Source organism: Nannospalax galili, unplaced genomic scaffold (genome assembly GCF_000622305.1).
Source record: "Nannospalax galili isolate Female #2095 unplaced genomic scaffold, S.galili_v1.0 scaffold18, whole genome shotgun sequence".
In the NCBI taxonomy this organism is placed as follows: Eukaryota; Metazoa; Chordata; class Mammalia; order Rodentia; family Spalacidae; genus Nannospalax; species Nannospalax galili.
Genome location: NW_008346548.1, coordinates 9,045,234 through 9,062,790, shown reverse-complemented (window position 1 = coordinate 9,062,790; position 17,557 = coordinate 9,045,234). Strand labels below are relative to the sequence as shown.

Below are 17,557 nucleotides of genomic sequence, written 5' to 3'. Positions count from 1 at the left end.
AAAAGAAAGAAGAGTACACGAAGTTGTCAGAAAAAAGTGATGGGGAGATATGGGAGGAGTTGTAGGGGAGGGAGTGGGCGTGGATTTGGTCAAAACACCTTATATGCTTGTATGAAATTCTCAATAAATTTTTTTTAAAGTTAAAAAAAAAATAGGCCAGTCATGGTGGCACATGCCTTTTAATCCCAGCACTTGGGAGGCAGAGGCAGGTGGATCTCTGTGACTTTAAGGCCAGCCTGGTCTACATAGTGAGTTCCAGGCCAGCTGGGACTACAGGGAGACCCAGTCTCAAAAAGACCAAAAAACAAACAAAAAGTTTAAAAAAAAAGTAATAAATAAAATTTAAAATAATAAATACAAAAAAATCTGTGTTTCAACACACACCGACAATTAAAAGACAATCAATATATTGGACAAAATAATTTGTAAATTATTTATCTGATAACAGGTATACCTAAAATATGCAAGGAATGCTTACAACTCCATAGAAAAATATAACTCAATTAGAAATTGGGCAAAGGTTATTAACAGATGTTTCTCTAAAGAAGATAAACAAATGATCCAAAATGTTACACATGAAGATACACAAACCTCCTTAGCTGTCAGGGAAATACATCCACTAAAATGACAATAATGAAAAATCAAATGAGTATTGATGAAGATGTAGAGAAACTACTACCCATACACACTGTTAATAAGAACATAAAAGAGAAAAGTCATTCTGGTAGTTCTACAAATGGTTGAACATGGATTTACTATGTGACCCAGGAATTCTACCCTTAGGCATATACCAAAAAGAAATGAAAACATAGATTCCCATGGAAACTTGTATAAGAAGGTTCCTAGCAGCAGTATGTATAAAACACAAAAGATAGAAACAACCCAAATGCACATCAACTGATGAATGAGTGAATAAAATATACTATACAATGGAATATTATTTGGAAATGTAAAGAAGTGATGTATTGACATATGTGACAACATTGATGAGCCTTGAAAAACCATTCCACATGAAAGAATCTGTACACAAAGGGCAACACGATGTTAATTCTCTACATTAAATGAAATGTTGAAAAAAGGAAATTTTATACATAGAAAGCAGAGTAGCAGTTGCCTAGGAGTAGCAGCTTGGCAGGCAAAGAGGAAGGACTAATAGTAAGTGTGAGGACTCTCGTTGAGGTGATGAAAAATGTTCCAAAGTTGCACAACTCTGTGGAATATTAGGAGCCACTAAATACATATCATTTGGATATTCTCATAATATTGAAGACATAGCAATATACCAAATATATTATTTAAAATATTATATACTGTAAGTGGGTGAATTGTATGGTACAGGAATTGTATTTTAATAATCCCATTATAAAAATATGTAACCAAAGGGATTAATTAATAAGTAAAATAAGTGTAATTTTATAGATTGGGTTTCCATCAACACTTATCACTCTTTTGTCTTTTTTTTTTCTTTTGGTCTTTTTAAGGCAGTGTCTCCGTGTAGCCCCAGCTGGCCTGGAACTCACTATGTAGACCAGGCTGGCCTTGAACATACAGAGATCCACCTGCCTCTGCCTCCCAAGTGCTGGGATTAAAGGCGTGCACCACCACACCCAGCTCTTTTGTCTTTTATAGGGTCAAAAGTGATGAAACTGAATTTAAGATTGACATCCAAATTAAAATGCATAAATTCCAAATTCCTTGCTCTAGTTACTGGGATAATTACTTTTTTTTTTTTTGGTCTTTTTGAGACAGGGTCTCCCTGTAAGCCACAGCTGGCCTGGAACTCACTATGTAGACTAGGCTGGCCTTGATCTCACAGAGATCCAACTGCCTCTGCCTCCTCAGTGTTGGGACTAAAGGTGTGTGCCACCATGCCCCAACTGACAATTAGTTTTGATAGACCACAGTTAACCAATCCTCAAAATTTTTGTGGATATTGGCATTTTCTATCAGTGTTGGTACTTCAGACTGTGGTATGGTAGCATATCAGAATTCCACAGAGCTGAACCGGGCCTGGTGGTGCACACCTTTAGTCCTAGCACTCAGGAGGCAGAAGCAGGTGGATCTCGGTGAGACTGAGGCCAGCCCGGTCTTGCATAGTAACTTCCAGGTCAGCTGGGGCTACAGGGAGTCCGTGTCTCAAAAAGATCGCCCCCAAAGAAGAATTCCACAGAGCTAGTAGACCCCATATATCAAGTCAACCAAAGAGACATAAATAATTTTGTGTAAATAATCTTTGGTTTCTTAGGGCCACAATGAGACTAGAGCAGACTGTGAGATTTCATAGTGACAGCTTGGGATGTACTGTATCAGCATTCCCAAGATTCTTTGCCTGATGCTAATACAGTATCTTTCCATAGCTTCTACAGAGACCGTGGGCTTGCTTCCTAAAATTACTGTAGGACTACTGTAATTTCAATATGAAATGTTCTTCTGAAGACTCATGTTTTAAAGGCTTGGTCCCAAAATATAATTATCAGAGGTGGGGCTTTTGGGAAGCGATTAGCTCTTGAGGGGTCTGGCCTAATTCTGAATGGACTATTGAGAAGTGGTGGAAACAGTGAAAGGTAATGCCTTCCACAGGTGTAGAGAAAGCAAGTCACTGAGGACATGCCTTTGAAGAGTTTATCTTGCTCTAGCCCCTTCCTCTACTGTTCAATCTGCTTCCTGGCCACCAGAGCAACTTTCTTCCACCATATCCTTCAACCATGATGTTTCTGCCATGGACCAGTCAATCACAGACAGAAATAACTGAAGCCATGAGCCAATATACATCTTTCTGCCCTTTAAACTTATTTGTAGATAATATTTGTCACAGCAATGGAAAGTCTAACATAAGACCTGTCACCTTATACCAGAAGTAAGTGTGTGATTCTATCTTGTCATAAAGTCTTTTCCTTTGCAATGTCCTCACCAAGAAGGTCCTAGGATGTGTGTGTATCTGTGTGTGTGTATACAGGGAAAGGAGACACAGAGAGACAGACAGGGAGGTGTCTGTAAGCTACTTACATTATTGACAACAAACAGATATGATGCGTCAAAGCCTAGTAGACCTAAATTCAGAAAAAAGTCTTTATCTTCTGTTTTACAAAGAACTGCAGGGTATCTGGAACAAGATAAGATTATGGTTAGAATGGGCAGCATGGCTTAGAAAAGCTCCCATCTCCCAGGAAGACTGATGGAAACTCTGATGAGGAGGAAAGTCATAAAGGCACCATTTCTCTTTGAAGAGAGTACTTCAAGGAATAAGTTATTTTCATGCCAACCTTCTGCTTCTGATCTGAGCTCTTTATTCCTGTTGGGTAGATCTTTAAAATCCTAAACCCGAATAAAGATCATACAGATAAACTTCTTTTGTAGATTTAAAACCCACAAACTTTGCTCATAAAAGTCTTATGGCTTAGCTGAATAGTATAAACCAGTTTACCTGCAAGGTAAATTCTAAGTAATGAGCAATGAGAGAAACCCAGGAGCGGAAGCCAAAGCTAAGAATAAACCTTGTGAGCCTCATGGAGATGTGTCGTATTAACCACAGATTGACCACAGCATGGCCATCACAACTCTCTCTTTCTAGCAGATCTATGCAGAAGGAAGATGAGACCAAGAGGAGGAGGCAAGGGTTAAAAAGAAACAGAAGTCTTTCTATACTCAGAAGGAGCCCAGGTATGTCTACATCCTTCACCCAAATACAAAGAGAGCATTTGAAAAAGAGGTTTTGATCAAAGTAAAATGTCCACAGGGGCAAAATTCTTACTCTCCTCCTGTCACAGTTCTGTAAGTAGATATGCCATAGTCTTTGCCAACATTGAGAGGAACATCTGTACCCAATGAGATGTTGACATCTTTATGCAAAGTGTTAATAAACCTGAGGGCAGACAAATTATTTATATATCAGAAAACATTCCAAATAAGGACATCTGATAGTATGCTGTTTATACGGATACGCCAAGTGCCTAAAATAGTGACTGATACATAAAAGGTATATGATACAGATATCAACTAGCAAATAAATGAAGCCACATGTCAGAAGCAGACACGAATCTTAACTTTTTCTGAGTTTTCCTAAAGTATTAACTTATCCCCACATCCTCATCAGACGTCATGGTGGAGAAAAGTGCTGCTGTCACTCATATAATCTTTCCTTTTTAATCTAGTTTAGGAATTAATTTCTTTCTTCTTTCTGTATGTGTGTATGTGCATGCTCATGGTTGTGAAGGTATGCATATGTGTGTGGAAGTCCGAGATCAACTGGACGGCAACATGGATGTTGCTCTTTAGGATGGCCATCTACCTTGTTTTTTGAGACAGAGTCTCTCAGGAGGACCTGGAGCTTACTGATTAGGCTAGGCTGGCTGACTCACCAGCCTTGAGGATCTGCCTGTGTCTGTCTCCCCAAAGTGCATGGCACCACAGTTGGCTTTTTACATAGGTTCCAGAGATTGAATATGGGTCATCATGCTTGCACTTTAACCAACTGAGCTATCTCCTCCTACCCCAGTCCTTCTTCCCCTCTTAGTGGTGGAATTCATCAACTGAGACTTTATTGAGAAATATAATATAAATAAGATATAACACCATTTACATAAAACTGATATCTTCTTATAAACGAAGTGTAATTTGACTCATGCAAAATTTATAGACCCAGTCCACAGAAGGTGGTTATCACTGTATGTCAGTCTTCAGAAATCTTGGACCCTTCTAGAACCTTCTTTCTTATCTTTTAAGCTTAGGTTCCCAGATTACCCACTCAGGATGGGTTTTTGGTACATTTCTATTTTGAAAGTTTTAATCTTGGTCTTTGGCTTAAAGGATAAGAAAAGTACTTCCCTCTAGCATCTTAAACATTGATACCAGGGTATCAGATCATCCTTCATTTATGTAGAAATTGTCTGTCCTGCAGGCCTATTCATCTCCAGCCCCTGTTGTTATTGTTGTTGTTGTTGTTATTGTTGTTGTTATTTTGTTGTTTTTGAGATGGAGCCTTCCTGTAGCTCTAGTTGGCCAGAAACTTGCTATGGAGACCAGGGTGGCTGCCACCTCACAGAGATCTGTCTACTCCTGCCTTCTGAGTGCTGGGATTAAAGCTTCTCCTCTAATTTCTAAACAGTAGCACTTGATCTTGGTGCCATCAGGATGTATATTTGTCTATTTCATGCCTAGTTTCTGCCACAGAGGGCAGGTGACCTTGTTAGTACTCCATCTCTCTCTTGCCATCTGACAAGACCTTCAGCCTTATCTGGATTTTAAACCAAGTCTTTGGATGCCTCTATCGATTTAGATAGAAATTATATTCTAAAATATAGATATCCAGCTACCAAAAAATGTAATGAGGATTATTAGCTCAGTTCTAAATTTTTGTCTGGTAATGATAGAAATTTATAGTTATTTTCCCAAGAGCAAGATAAATGGATAATATTAGGGAGGAAACTTTCTAGTAGAGAACTGAGGGTGTCCACAGACACAAGGCTATCTTTGAGTGGAAGAAAGTATGCCCGTTTGCCTTTCACTGTCCTAAAAATGCCCCAGATACCAGTGCCCCTGACATCTAGGAGAGGTAATCTTTTCTCAGAACAAGTGAAATGTAAGGCCTTTTCGTCCACATCCCAAAGATCAGAAGAGAGCCAAGATTCAAGAGAAAGACATGGCCAGGGTTTGATTGACATCCAAACCTGATGGTAGTCATCCCATTGACTTCTTTGCTTTCTAAGTCCTTTACCTACAATAAAGGAAAGTGAAAATTGGTAAATGCTAACAAAAGGAACCTATAATCAGAACATTTGATCTTCAGGCACCTCCTTGGTAAGATATTGATGACCCGTTATCTTATTTCAAAATAGAACTTAAGTAGTTCCTTCACTTACCATAATACTGGAGACACTTTTTTCATCCTCATGAATGATCAAAGTATACCCAGTCTTCTCCTCTACAGAATGTTTATTGTGGACAGACAGATTATGATACTTCAGGTGGAAGTATAAATCCTGGATTTTTGTTTTCAGATGTAGGTTGGAATAGTGTGGTGTTTTCTGTAAAATGAAGAACCCACAATACTCACTTTCTACCCCAGGGTGGACATTACAGTTTCATAGCACCTCAGAGTATGTGGCTCCTTAGACAATACTAAGTCCTTTATTTAAACTAGTTATTTTATTTTTTAGACTCTACCATAGGAAATAGAAGCATAAATAAAGATTTTGAAAAAGAACGTTCATTCTAGGATTACATAGAATAATAAACTTGCAGGGCTGAAGCTGTAACTCAGAGTGCTTGTGTTGCATACAGCATGCCACAGGTTCATTCCCCAGTATTGCCACAAAAACAACAACAAAGCCCAACTTGAATATCTGTAAGAAAACGCTTAAATGAACCGCATCCATAGGATAGAATATTATGTACTCATTAAAATCATACTATCAGAGATTATCTAAGGGCACGGGAAGATGATTAGGATACAATTAATGTTAAGAAAACAATAAAGGCAACTCTACAGCATGTAGTTTCAAATTCATTCAGGCCTATGCCTCACCTGAAAGGATTTGACAGACTCCACCAATAGAGAAGTGTTTCCATTTCCCAGCACTGTTACCTTTACTTCACCATCTGCCAGGTTCAAGACTTGTAAGAAAATTTCTTGTGAAGCTGGCTGGGACTGGGTCATTCTCTTACAGACAGATAATATGTGTTAGAATCACCAACAAATGACTCTAGATACAATGAGCACACATTCCTTAGACCTGTCTCTGACAGCCCAGCCCTTCTAGCTAAGAGGATGCAATCTTATCCTACCAAAGGGCATTTGCCTTAGAAACCTGAAAAGGCATTTTAAAGGGAAAGCTCTAGCTCAATGTAGCAAATACCAATGGCAGGTAAAAATAAAAACACCACCCTTGCTGGGCATGGTGGCACATGCCTTTAATCCCAGCCCTTAGGAGACAGAGGCAGGCAGATCTCTATGAGTTCAATATCAGCTTGATATACCTAGTGACACGTTCCAGGTCAGCCAAGGCTACAGAGTGAGACTCTGTCTCAAAAAAGTAAAAAATTTCCAGCACTCAGGAGGCAGAGGCAAGATGATCTCTGTATCTAGGCAAGCCGAGGCTACAGGGAGACCCTGTTGCAAAAAGACCAAAATTTAAAAAAAAAAAAAAAACATCATTTTTACCTCAGCTGTGCTCTTACATGTCATTCACTAGGAGTGGCTATTTGATTGCCAAAAGGAATTTGTTTATATATCTACAAAGGCATCATATAAGCTTTTGTTCTCGAAGAGACTGGCTTGATATCTTGGGTATTAGTGTTTGGAATTCCCAGAAAACAAGCTCTGATTCACTCAGGTGGAAAGTGGGCCTCCTTTTGCATTGTTGTTCTACTTGTCCTGAGTATTTACTATGCCCCTCCTGTAAAACAAATACTGTGGGAGGTGCCGAGAAATCAAGACTGAACAAGTAAAAAGAATGAGCAGGGCAGAGAGAGAACTTAATATTTACTGAGCTCACATTTATTTTTATTTCTACAAGTGCTGCAACGGCAAATGCAAGACATGCTAGGATCATGCCAACAGCCATTTTCCGAAGTGATCTGCAGAGGAAAAGAAGATCATTATATCTGTCCCTCACTCTAAAGTACAAAACCCATACTCCTTAGCCTTTCTTTAAAGACCTTTCCTAATTTTGTACCAATTATTTTTCAAAGTATTTTCTAGAATTTCTTTTCATACATACTTTTTCTCCTATTACCAATGTCACATTAAACAACTCTTCTTTGTAATACACCACTTTTTTGCACCTCTACTTGTGATTATGTTTATAACACTAAAAATGATAGTAATACTATCAGATTGGCTGAGCATTTACTATATGTCAAATGCTAGAACTCTTTCACTCATTTTCTTTTCCAGAAGTCTTTGTTGGCCCTGGCAGCAGGAAGGACTCAGTTTTCTATATTTCCCTGGCATTTGGATCTTCCCTTCCTGGGGCATTTACCCTGTCACCTGTGTAATAGTTATTCTTGGCTATGTGCTAACTCTCTTATTAACTCTTTGAAGGAAAAATTTGTGCTTAATTTATAGTTGAAAGGTACTTGATCCTAAACTCTCTAATATCTGCCCAATAAGTAACTGACAAAACCATTTGAATGTGGTAAAGTGGTCATCACTTTACTTTCACAACTAAATTTCTATTTAATCAGAGATGGAAGGAAGCTTGAAAATGTCTTCTGTCAAACTTTACAAATGATAGTTTCTACTTTGGATGGGGTTGGGTGCAGTGAGGAGCACTTTAAAATGGTTCTACACTCAGTCCTAGCAGGTTCCTTCTTGGTTTCATAAGAACAACAGGAGATTTAAAGGAATTAGTTGTCATCAAAACCTCCGGACTTGGGCCAGTGAGATGACTCAGAGGGTAAGGGCCCTTGTCACCAAGTCTAACCATCTGAACTCAATTCCTGGGTGTCCATGGTGAAGGGAAAGAAGCACTCCTGCATGTTGTCATCTGACCTCCACTGTATACCCTGTGGCATGAGTGCTCCCAACACAAACAAACAAATAATATAATATAAAAAATACTAAATCTCTGGACTTCCTTGAAGAGGCAACAATCAAGGAGAAAGCAGCGCATCGGTTCAGAAGCCTGATTTCACATACTTTCAATTTCTTATGAAGGCTAGACCTATCTTAGAACATTGCAATCAAGTCCACAGCACTGGCATTGACAATCAATTGGGTCTAATTTCCACTTTTCCACATTAATAGACACAGTCTAATATGGAAAACTAGAAGCAGATAAATGAAAACAAATCATCATTAATAGACAGATACAGGCTTTGAATCTTTACCAAACTGAGCAAAATTGAGTCAGTGTACAGTAATACACAGCATAGTGAACACTTACGAGAAGTTAATTCCGCACTTGGAGATCAGACGATAAATGACAAGGTCAAACAACGGGATGAAAATAAGGACCAGAAAGGGATTTAGCACCTGGAACAGCATGTAAAAGGATCAGCACAAGTGTTTCTCTGTCATGAGTGTGAGCTCATGCTCTCATCTGCTTATGTGCACTCTCTCACAGCCTCACACTTTCACCAAGGAGTCCACACTCCTCAATCCCTTTACAATCAAGGCTCTACTTTCTTTGCATAGCACCCTAACCTCCAAATATATCCCCAGGGACTAATTATTCTGAGCCTGCTTTCTTGTCAGTCATACTAGGAATTGTTTATCACATTGTCCTTTAGCTTCTTAACAAGGGGCTAAAAAATATCCTGAATGTCATCAGGAAGCAGAGATTCTGACTTTGTTACTCATGCAACGAAGGTTCGAACCTTGTTTGTTTAGGTAGTACTGGGGATTGAACTAGGGCATCTTGCGTGGCAGCAAACACTCTACCACTTAGCTACAGCCCTAGTTCCAGGTTTATGCTTTCCTTGACAATATTTCCAATTACGCTGCCTTGGCATAGAAAGAAAATCCAATGGTCATATGTTACCTGTGGGCACCTACTCGGTCTCTCTGGAGGTGGAACTACTTCCGTGACAAAGGATGTAAAGGAGAAGTGTAAGGTTTAAAGAAAAAGTTTTCATCTCTATGCTTGGCCCTTCTCGGCATACAATGAGGAATGCATCAGATTGTGACTGTTAACCCAAATACTGCAGGTAGAGATACAGGTAGAGATACATGTCCAGGTCTACAGAGAAGTCTCCTACCTGCATCTGGTCTGGCTGAAGCACAAAAAATCCCTGAAACATTATAACAAATTATAGTTAGAAGATAACAGAAGACCAGGAAAACCTAGATCCTTCATCTTGATAGTTAACAGATAAGAAGCATATAAAAGAAAACCCATCAGATCTTTGGTTCAGGGTTTGTGTTTTGCTGACAAGGGTATTTGGGGTTGGGAATAGACTTGGGCCTCTGTTTGCTGAGGACTGATGGGCCCCCATGGGAGAAGAGACTTTTCTTTATACAGATTAAGTATTCGTTATCCATAATGCTTGGAATTTACAAACATTAACATGAATGGGGGGGGGGGGGATAAGGCCTGAAGTTTAAATATGAAATTCATTCATGTTTCATATATGCCTCGTACAATAGCCCGAAGATAATTTGCCTAATAATTGGCGGCAATTTTGTGCATGAAACAAAGTTTCACAGTATGGAATTTTCTACTTGTGACATCATGTTAGGGCTCAAGAGTGTTTGGATTTTGGAGCAATCAGGATTATAGATTTTTAGATTAGGGATACTCAACCTGAACTACACTTTCTTTAACTTGAGGGAGATAAAGTTGGTGTGGTTTCATTAATCTCAGCAACTGCAGTTATAGCTGGTAGTAACAGAAGAAAAAGCTGTTGTGGTCAAAGTGAAGACTCCCACTGACACACAGGGCTTCCAAAGTTGCTCTCCACAGAGCAACAAGAAAACTACCATGGTAACTTCTAGACAACTAGAGGAAGGGAGAGGTAAAATTATATTAGGAGGCATCTGGTATCACCCCACCCTTTCTTCTTCAGAACTACAAATGTAATACTCTAGAAGTGGAAAAATTTAGAACAGAGTGGACCAATGGATGAACATTGAAAAAAGAGAAAAGAATGTTTACAACTTTCTCATTCTTCCCATATACACACATAAAATAGTCTATTAATATTTCCTATAGGTCCCCTGTCTAATCCTGCCTTAGTGATGAGACAAGTTGTATAGTAGCAATAATCAAGCTTTTTCTTAGTATACCCTAGGACAGGCTTCAATGGAAGAAAATCAACAACCAGACCTGTAGCCATCTGCTGTCCTTTCAGCACATATTTGGGAGTATTTAAACATTTCCCATTCTTATATTCCTGATTTCTAAAAGCAAGATCCTGGTTTTCATTTCTAGCCCAACTGACTTTGATTACCTTTACCTACCCAGTGGTTTCAGATTTAATGTACTTTTCTAATGATTTGTCAGTTTTTAAGTAAAATCACAAATAAATTAATTTTTCTTTACTATGCACGATGAGGAACATAATAGACTTCTCTGGAAAAAAATCTGTCAACTCACCAGATCCCCATCCATTCTGTTAGCTTGCAGTGTCCATCGTGAGCCCTAGGGCAGACAGAGTCTATTGTGAGAAATCCCTCTCCTATAGGTAGAAAGTAGCTGAAGGAAGATGCGTCTCTTAAAAAACAAAAATTATTACCTGCTGGTCCAAAAGAGCCCAGAACATGGGCAGTGGAATGTAAAGGAATAGTACCCTGGTCAATGCCTTCACATCCATAATAAGATGTTTCTGCAGGGAGGAAAAAAGAGCAGGCAGAATTGCCACAAGTCCCAAATCTGGTTTTCTTGCTCAGAGTAGAAATGGTCAAAAAATACAGTAAAAGAAAAGGTCAACTGTGCCAGGAGAAAAGACTGAAAGGATTTCATAGAGTTGTGAGATGTTCCTGCAGTTTTAACTTACTGGGTATTTCTCTGCTGCCCAGTCCAACCAGTGTGGTCGCTTTGGAATGTCCCCAGAACGGTTCTTGAAGCGATTGGAAATAGCAAACTAGGGCAGAGAACAGGTTTCAGAGACAAAGGGAAATACCCTCTTATTTTCCAATTCATTACCCCTTCCTTCAAACACACATGTTTTTAGTGACTTGCTCATTCTCTTTATGTCACCAAACATTTAATTTCAGAATACTTGAGGTATAATTTTATCTTTCCTTATTTACTTTCGGAATCTATGTAACTGTACTCAGAAGATTTTTGCCAACTTGAAAAGCGGCTACTTTTCAAAACTTAACGATTAAACAGAGGCAAAGAGGAAGATCGATTAATCAGAGATCATTGAGGAAAACGTGCATATGTATGAGAGCTGTGTGCTCAGCATAGCATCTTTTCCCTTTTTGTTGAAAAAGGCAAGCAGGCAATTCATGAACTTACCCAGATACATTTGATAACTTGAGCCACTATGTTTCCTTCAGGAGGTGGTTTTCTGTACATCTTGCTTCCCATTGCAAAGACCACTGCAGTTGATATACAAGCAGGGCTCTTAGTTTCTCATTTAGTACATTCAGTGTGTCAGTGCTAAGGACAGAATGCTGAATGATAGGAGTGACAGGAAAATCTCACAGAGAACTGACTTTCATTACCTAATTTCACAGATAATGGTCAACTTATTGAGGGATACCTGTTAAGACTTCCATGGGATTGCAGAGATGGATGTCATCGTTGGCTTCTCCTTCTTTAGCCGTCTCCATAGCCAATGTGCTACCAGCTCTGCTTTAATTTCTTTCTTCACTGCATTGTCAATCTACCCTCTCTTTTACATGCCAGTACCACCACCTTTATTCTACTTACAACATTTTCTATCTTGGAATATTAAAATGGCCGCCAATTTGTTTGTCATTATCTCTTTAGTCTGATGTCAGATTAAAACTTTCTTTCCAGAATCTGACTAATAAACCCAAATTCCCAGCAGAAAAGGCCCACCTAAATTCATCATTATCTAACTATTGAAGGATTATTTCAGTAAATAAATCATTACACATTTTAATAAACCTCAACTGATTTAATCTAACAAAATATATACTACCGTTTCCATTTTAAACATGAAGAAATTGAAAGTTAAATTAGGCACCGTGACAAGATTACATGGCCAAAAATAGCATTTTTAACACGATGACTTTCTGATTTAAAAAAATCTATGCTGTTAACCATTTTGATGGTTAGTGTTGTTAACTTGACAAAATCTAGAATCATCTCCTGGGTTCCAGAGAGTGGGCTGTTACTGTGAAGAACCTGACCATGTATTTTTTGTTGTTATTGTGTGAGAACTGTGGAAAACTTTGGATAGAAAAGCAGTTGAATGTGGTAAGTAGAGCTTAATCAGTCATTCTAATACAGCCTGGATTGTAGAGGCTGGTCTAAAGATGTTTCAGAGGCACGCGGGGCGGGGGGGCGGCAAAGACTTAAACAGCAACCGGACTAGAGACCATTCTTGTGATATTTTGGCAGAGAATCTGGTTGCCTTCTGCCCCTGTACTAAGAACTTGTCTGAGGCTAAATTTAAAGGTTATGGACTAATTTCTTTGAAGGAAGAAATTTTAAGGCAACCAGCATTGAATCTGTGATATGGTTACTAATGGCAATGCTTATGCAGGTCTACAGTGAAAAAGAACAAGTAAGGTAGTAAAAAATAAAAAATATAGGTTGAAGTCAGGTGTTAGTGGCACATGCCTTTAATCCCAGCACTCAGGAGGCAGAGGCAGGTGGATCTCTGTAAGATTAAGTCTCAAAAAAACTAAATAAATAAATAAATATAGAATTTGGAGAGAAAAAGAACATAAGGAAACTTAATGTTGCATCTAAGGTAGGTGCTGAAAAACAGGTTGTAATTCATAAAGACAGTAGCATCATGAAGGCACTGGGAAGAATGCCCTAAGGGTAAGATTCCACCTCACTTAGCTTCCAACTTGTGGACTAAGGGGGTTTCTGCTCCTAAAAAAGCAATTGCTTCAACAAACAAAATCTGCTGTTAATATGGATGAAGAATGCCAAGGTCCACCCCAAGCTGCTAGCTGAAACTGGCAGTATCATTCTCTTGATGCTGGCTTTGGAAGCCTGAGAGATGGAAAAGTGGGGGGATCCTAGAGTCTTCTTTCTTGGTTTCAGAAAGCTGCTGAGGCCAGGAAATATACACCAGTGACAGAGTCATTGTGAGAAGGCCCTGAGAGTCAAGAAGGCCCTAGCAGGCCATTCGTAAAGCTATGCAAGTGAAGCCTAGGGGCTGGAGAGATGGCTCAGCAGTTAAGAGCACTGACTGCTCCTGCAGAGAGCCTGGGTTTGACTCCCAGTACCCACATAGTGGCTAAGAACCTTCCTTAACACCAGTTCTAGGGGAATCTGATGCCTTTTTCTTACCGTCTCAGCACTTCACGACATGGGTGCACTTACATACATGCAGGCAATATACTCGCACACATAAAATAAAAATATTAAATAAAATTTTTTAAAAAAAGAAAGTGCTCTGCCTCTCTCGGTAGTTGCCATTGCTAAACCTCATTGTCAACTTGACTGGATTTAGAATCACCTAGGAGATGCATCTCTGGGCACGTCTGTGAAGGTGTTTCCACAGAATTGTATCTGAAGAGGGAAGACCTAACCTGAATGTGGTCTGGAGTATCTGAATAATAAAGAAAAAAGGACAGAATATGCTGAACACCAACATTCGAGTCGCTCTGCTTCCTGATTGTGGACTCAATGTGACCTCCCATTCCTGCTGCCACACTTTCCCTCTGAGCCCTCAAACTGCAAGCCAAAGTAAACCCTTCCTTCCAAGTTGCTTTTGTCAGGCCTTTTGTTGCAAGAAGAAGAAAAAGTAACTTATACAGTAGCCATGTTGGACATCAGGTAGACTGTCATCAAATAACCCGTATTTCACTTAATAAGGCTTACAAGACCTCAGTGGATGAACTTGCACTGAGGGACATCTGGGGACACTACCTTGACTTGATCAGGCCTTAACATAAATGGCAGAATGCATGAAAGTCTGTGGAGGGGGATGTGGGAGGGTGCCAGTGGGGAAGAGGGTATGAAATGATTAAGATATTGTATGTAATATACATGAAAATTCAATAAAAATATGCAAAAAATAAAAAAAAGAAAAAAAAAGAAAGTGAAGGCTGTGTTATAGTGGAGATCCCAAAATACTGAAGATGTCAGAACCATGGGACATCTGCCAACAAGAGCTGCACACAGGAAGTGGAACCAACCCAAGAGACATATGTATGTTGCAGGCAGAAAAGCTGGAGGGATGGGGCCACCTGAATCCTTCAAAATTAAAGTTTCAGACATCAGGCATAGAGCTACAGGATTTGGTGTTTGCTCTACTGGTTTCCAGTTTTGCTTTAGTCCCGTATTTCCTCACTATGCCCCCATCCCTCCCTTTTGGAATGGTAATCTATATTCTGTGGTGCTAATGTACGTTGTAAATATGTAATTTGCTTTTTGATTTTACACGGGGTTACAATTAAGAGAGTGCCTTGAGTCTCAGAAGAGACTTTGGACTTTTGAACAGTGTTGAGACTGTTAAAGACTATGAGCACTTTTAAAGTTGGACTAAATGCATTTTGGATTATGAGATGGCCATGAACCTATGGAGGAAAGGGAGTGGAATGTGATGGTTTGAATGAGAATGCTCCCCACATATATTTGAACACTTGGTCCCCAGTTGGTGGCACTGTGCAGAGGGTTAGAAGGTATGGTCTTGCTAGAGGAAGTCTCTCACTGAGGGTAGGCTTTAAGAGTTCATAGCCTTGCCCCTCTTCCAGTTTGCCCTCTCTGCTTCCTGCTTGTGTTTGAAGATGTGAGCTCTCATCTTCCTATTCTGGCCACCTGCTGCCATGCCTTCCCTGCCATTATGGAGTCTATTTCTGGAACTGAAAGCCAAATTAAACTCTTCCTTCTTTAAGGTGCCTTGATCGTGGTGTTTTAACATAGCCAACAAAAAGTACAAATACACCTTACCTAATCCTCAACTTAATCCCTTCTCCACAGTGTAGATCATTGTAAAATAAAACACAATTGAAAAATAAAAATCTAATAGTCATATCCCTGTTCAAAATCTTTTTCATAGATTCCACGTTGTCCTGACAATGAAGTTCTAGTTCCTTAATGGCTTAAATGACCCTCTGTTATCTGGTTTCTGGCAATTGATCTTCTTTATCCTTCTTATTTATGCTCCAGATAATTTGAATTCTTTTAAAGCCCTTGAACATTCATACTATCTCTCTTCTTATAGACACCAAATATATGTTCTTTCTTCATCACTTGCAAGTCCTTCATTGATTAACTGCTGTTTATTCTTGAGGTCTGATCTTAGAAGTCTTCTCTGAAGGCAAACCCTTACAACCCTCCAAGTCTTAATCAGACAGCCCTTCTATAAGCTCCATAGCTCTCCCTATGCTTCCCCATTTGAATATTGACTGAACTATATTATACATTCCTGTTCATTTGTTTAGTTTACTTTTCTATTGTACTCTTTAAGTTCTTTGAGAGTATGAATTTGTAGTCCTCTAAATCATCAATGTGACTGTAATACCTAGTACAAAATGTCACATAATAAATATTAGCACCCATCAAATTAAGCAGCTGACTAATAATGACAGATGCCACATATTTAATTTGTAAAACATTTTACTTTCAGCATCTCTTTGAGCTTTATAATTACTTTAATGTCTACAAACTATTACCGGCAGTGAGCCAGAGAAACAGATATAATACTATTCAATGGAAAGACCAAGAAAATACTTGGTAAAAATGTTTGGCATTGAGGGGAGAAGGAGTATTTCAGGGAGCTCATAGCTCTCCCAGAATAAATTTCTTTGGAATTTGGATCTGTATTACTCTCAGCCTCTTTGGTGGAAAATAATTAGACCAAACATCAAGTCTCTGCACTCCTTTTCCTCTATGGAGCTCATTATGTGTTTGGACTGGATATGTTCCAGAGGGGTGTCACCCTGAGGCTCAGAGTGAGAACAGGTTTCCAGGTCAATGATTAGAAACAATCACGCCCAAGCTTCCCCTTAGGGAACTTGCCTAAACCAACAGGCCCACACATCCCACTTCTCTCCTAGGACAGGGTTCTTAGTGCTAAAGAGAATGCCACTTGATCTAAGTTGCATTATTTTCTAACTACTTATCCAACTCTTCTTATTCACTTTGTTTAAGGGAAACTCTTGTTTTTGCCTTTCAGAGCAGAGCAAAAATAGCTAAATTTGAAAGCTTCATTAAAAGACCCAGGTAATTAAAAGTGCCATCTATTTACCAGAAAAATGAGTATCAGGTGATATTAAACTAGTTTTAGAAGATGAATTAACTTCTTTCTTATTTTAGTGAAGAGCAATGGACCCTAACCTCAACTATTCAATAGACTCACCTGAGATACTTACAAATTTTAGACACCCCAAATCCTAATGGGTAGTCCTAGATGTGCTGCAGAGATTGTTATTTTTCAAAAGCTCCTAGGGAACTTTTTGGCTCTTTAACTATAGCACTTAAAAAATGGTTTCTGGCACCATTCGTAATTTATCTCCAAAATCAAAAGAAAACCCTACAACACTTACCTCATAGGGTTAGTGTAAGGATTCAATGAAATCGCTTGTTTAGTGTGCCCACATGAAGCCTTCTGTGTGGCAGGCCTCAATGATTGATAGTTTCCTTTTCCCACTATGCTCACCAAGTGCTACTACCATCAGCAGTCCTGGAACCCCAAACGCCAGTGCGTAGCAGTCTTCCCCAAAGCATTGCACATCTCCTGAAGAAAATAGAAGAGGAAGAATAAATCTTCTTAAATCTCTGATATTTCAGTCTATAAGCTATTCTAGGTGTAGACATGGCTATCCTCGTCTGCTCTCCTCAGCTAATCTATAACCCTTATTTTAGGCTAGAAAAATCAAGACAAAAATAAATTCTCACATATTTATAAAACCATATAAAAGGAAAAGGTAGATGTGCTGGATAGCTTTAGTGCCAACTTGACACACCTGAGTTGAGGGAGCCTCAATTGGGGAATTTCCTCTATAGACTGGCCTGTG

General features: G+C 39.1%; 1 protein-coding gene across 3 annotated transcripts in view; it reads right to left on the bottom strand.

Moving 5' to 3' along the window:
• The window catches only part of Slc15a2 (solute carrier family 15 member 2), a 38,345-nt gene that overhangs the window by 8,349 nt on the left and 12,439 nt on the right, over window positions 1-17,557 (bottom strand). For all 3 annotated transcript variants that reach the window (XM_008842927.2, XM_008842928.3, XM_017800561.1), the window contains 13 exons: window positions 17,200-17,277; window positions 11,904-11,986; window positions 11,437-11,523; window positions 11,176-11,265; window positions 11,037-11,081; window positions 9,700-9,732; window positions 8,886-8,974; window positions 7,494-7,575; window positions 6,524-6,658; window positions 5,859-6,023; window positions 5,667-5,713; window positions 3,752-3,862; window positions 3,007-3,103 (listed from right to left, as the gene is read on the bottom strand). In XM_008842927.2, coding sequence (XP_008841149.1) covers window positions 3,007-3,103; window positions 3,752-3,862; window positions 5,667-5,713; window positions 5,859-6,023; window positions 6,524-6,658; window positions 7,494-7,575; window positions 8,886-8,974; window positions 9,700-9,732; window positions 11,037-11,081; window positions 11,176-11,265; window positions 11,437-11,523; window positions 11,904-11,986; window positions 17,200-17,277 — 1,142 coding nt within the window. The remainder of the gene's footprint in view (window positions 1-3,006; window positions 3,104-3,751; window positions 3,863-5,666; window positions 5,714-5,858; window positions 6,024-6,523; window positions 6,659-7,493; window positions 7,576-8,885; window positions 8,975-9,699; window positions 9,733-11,036; window positions 11,082-11,175; window positions 11,266-11,436; window positions 11,524-11,903; window positions 11,987-17,199; window positions 17,278-17,557) is intronic.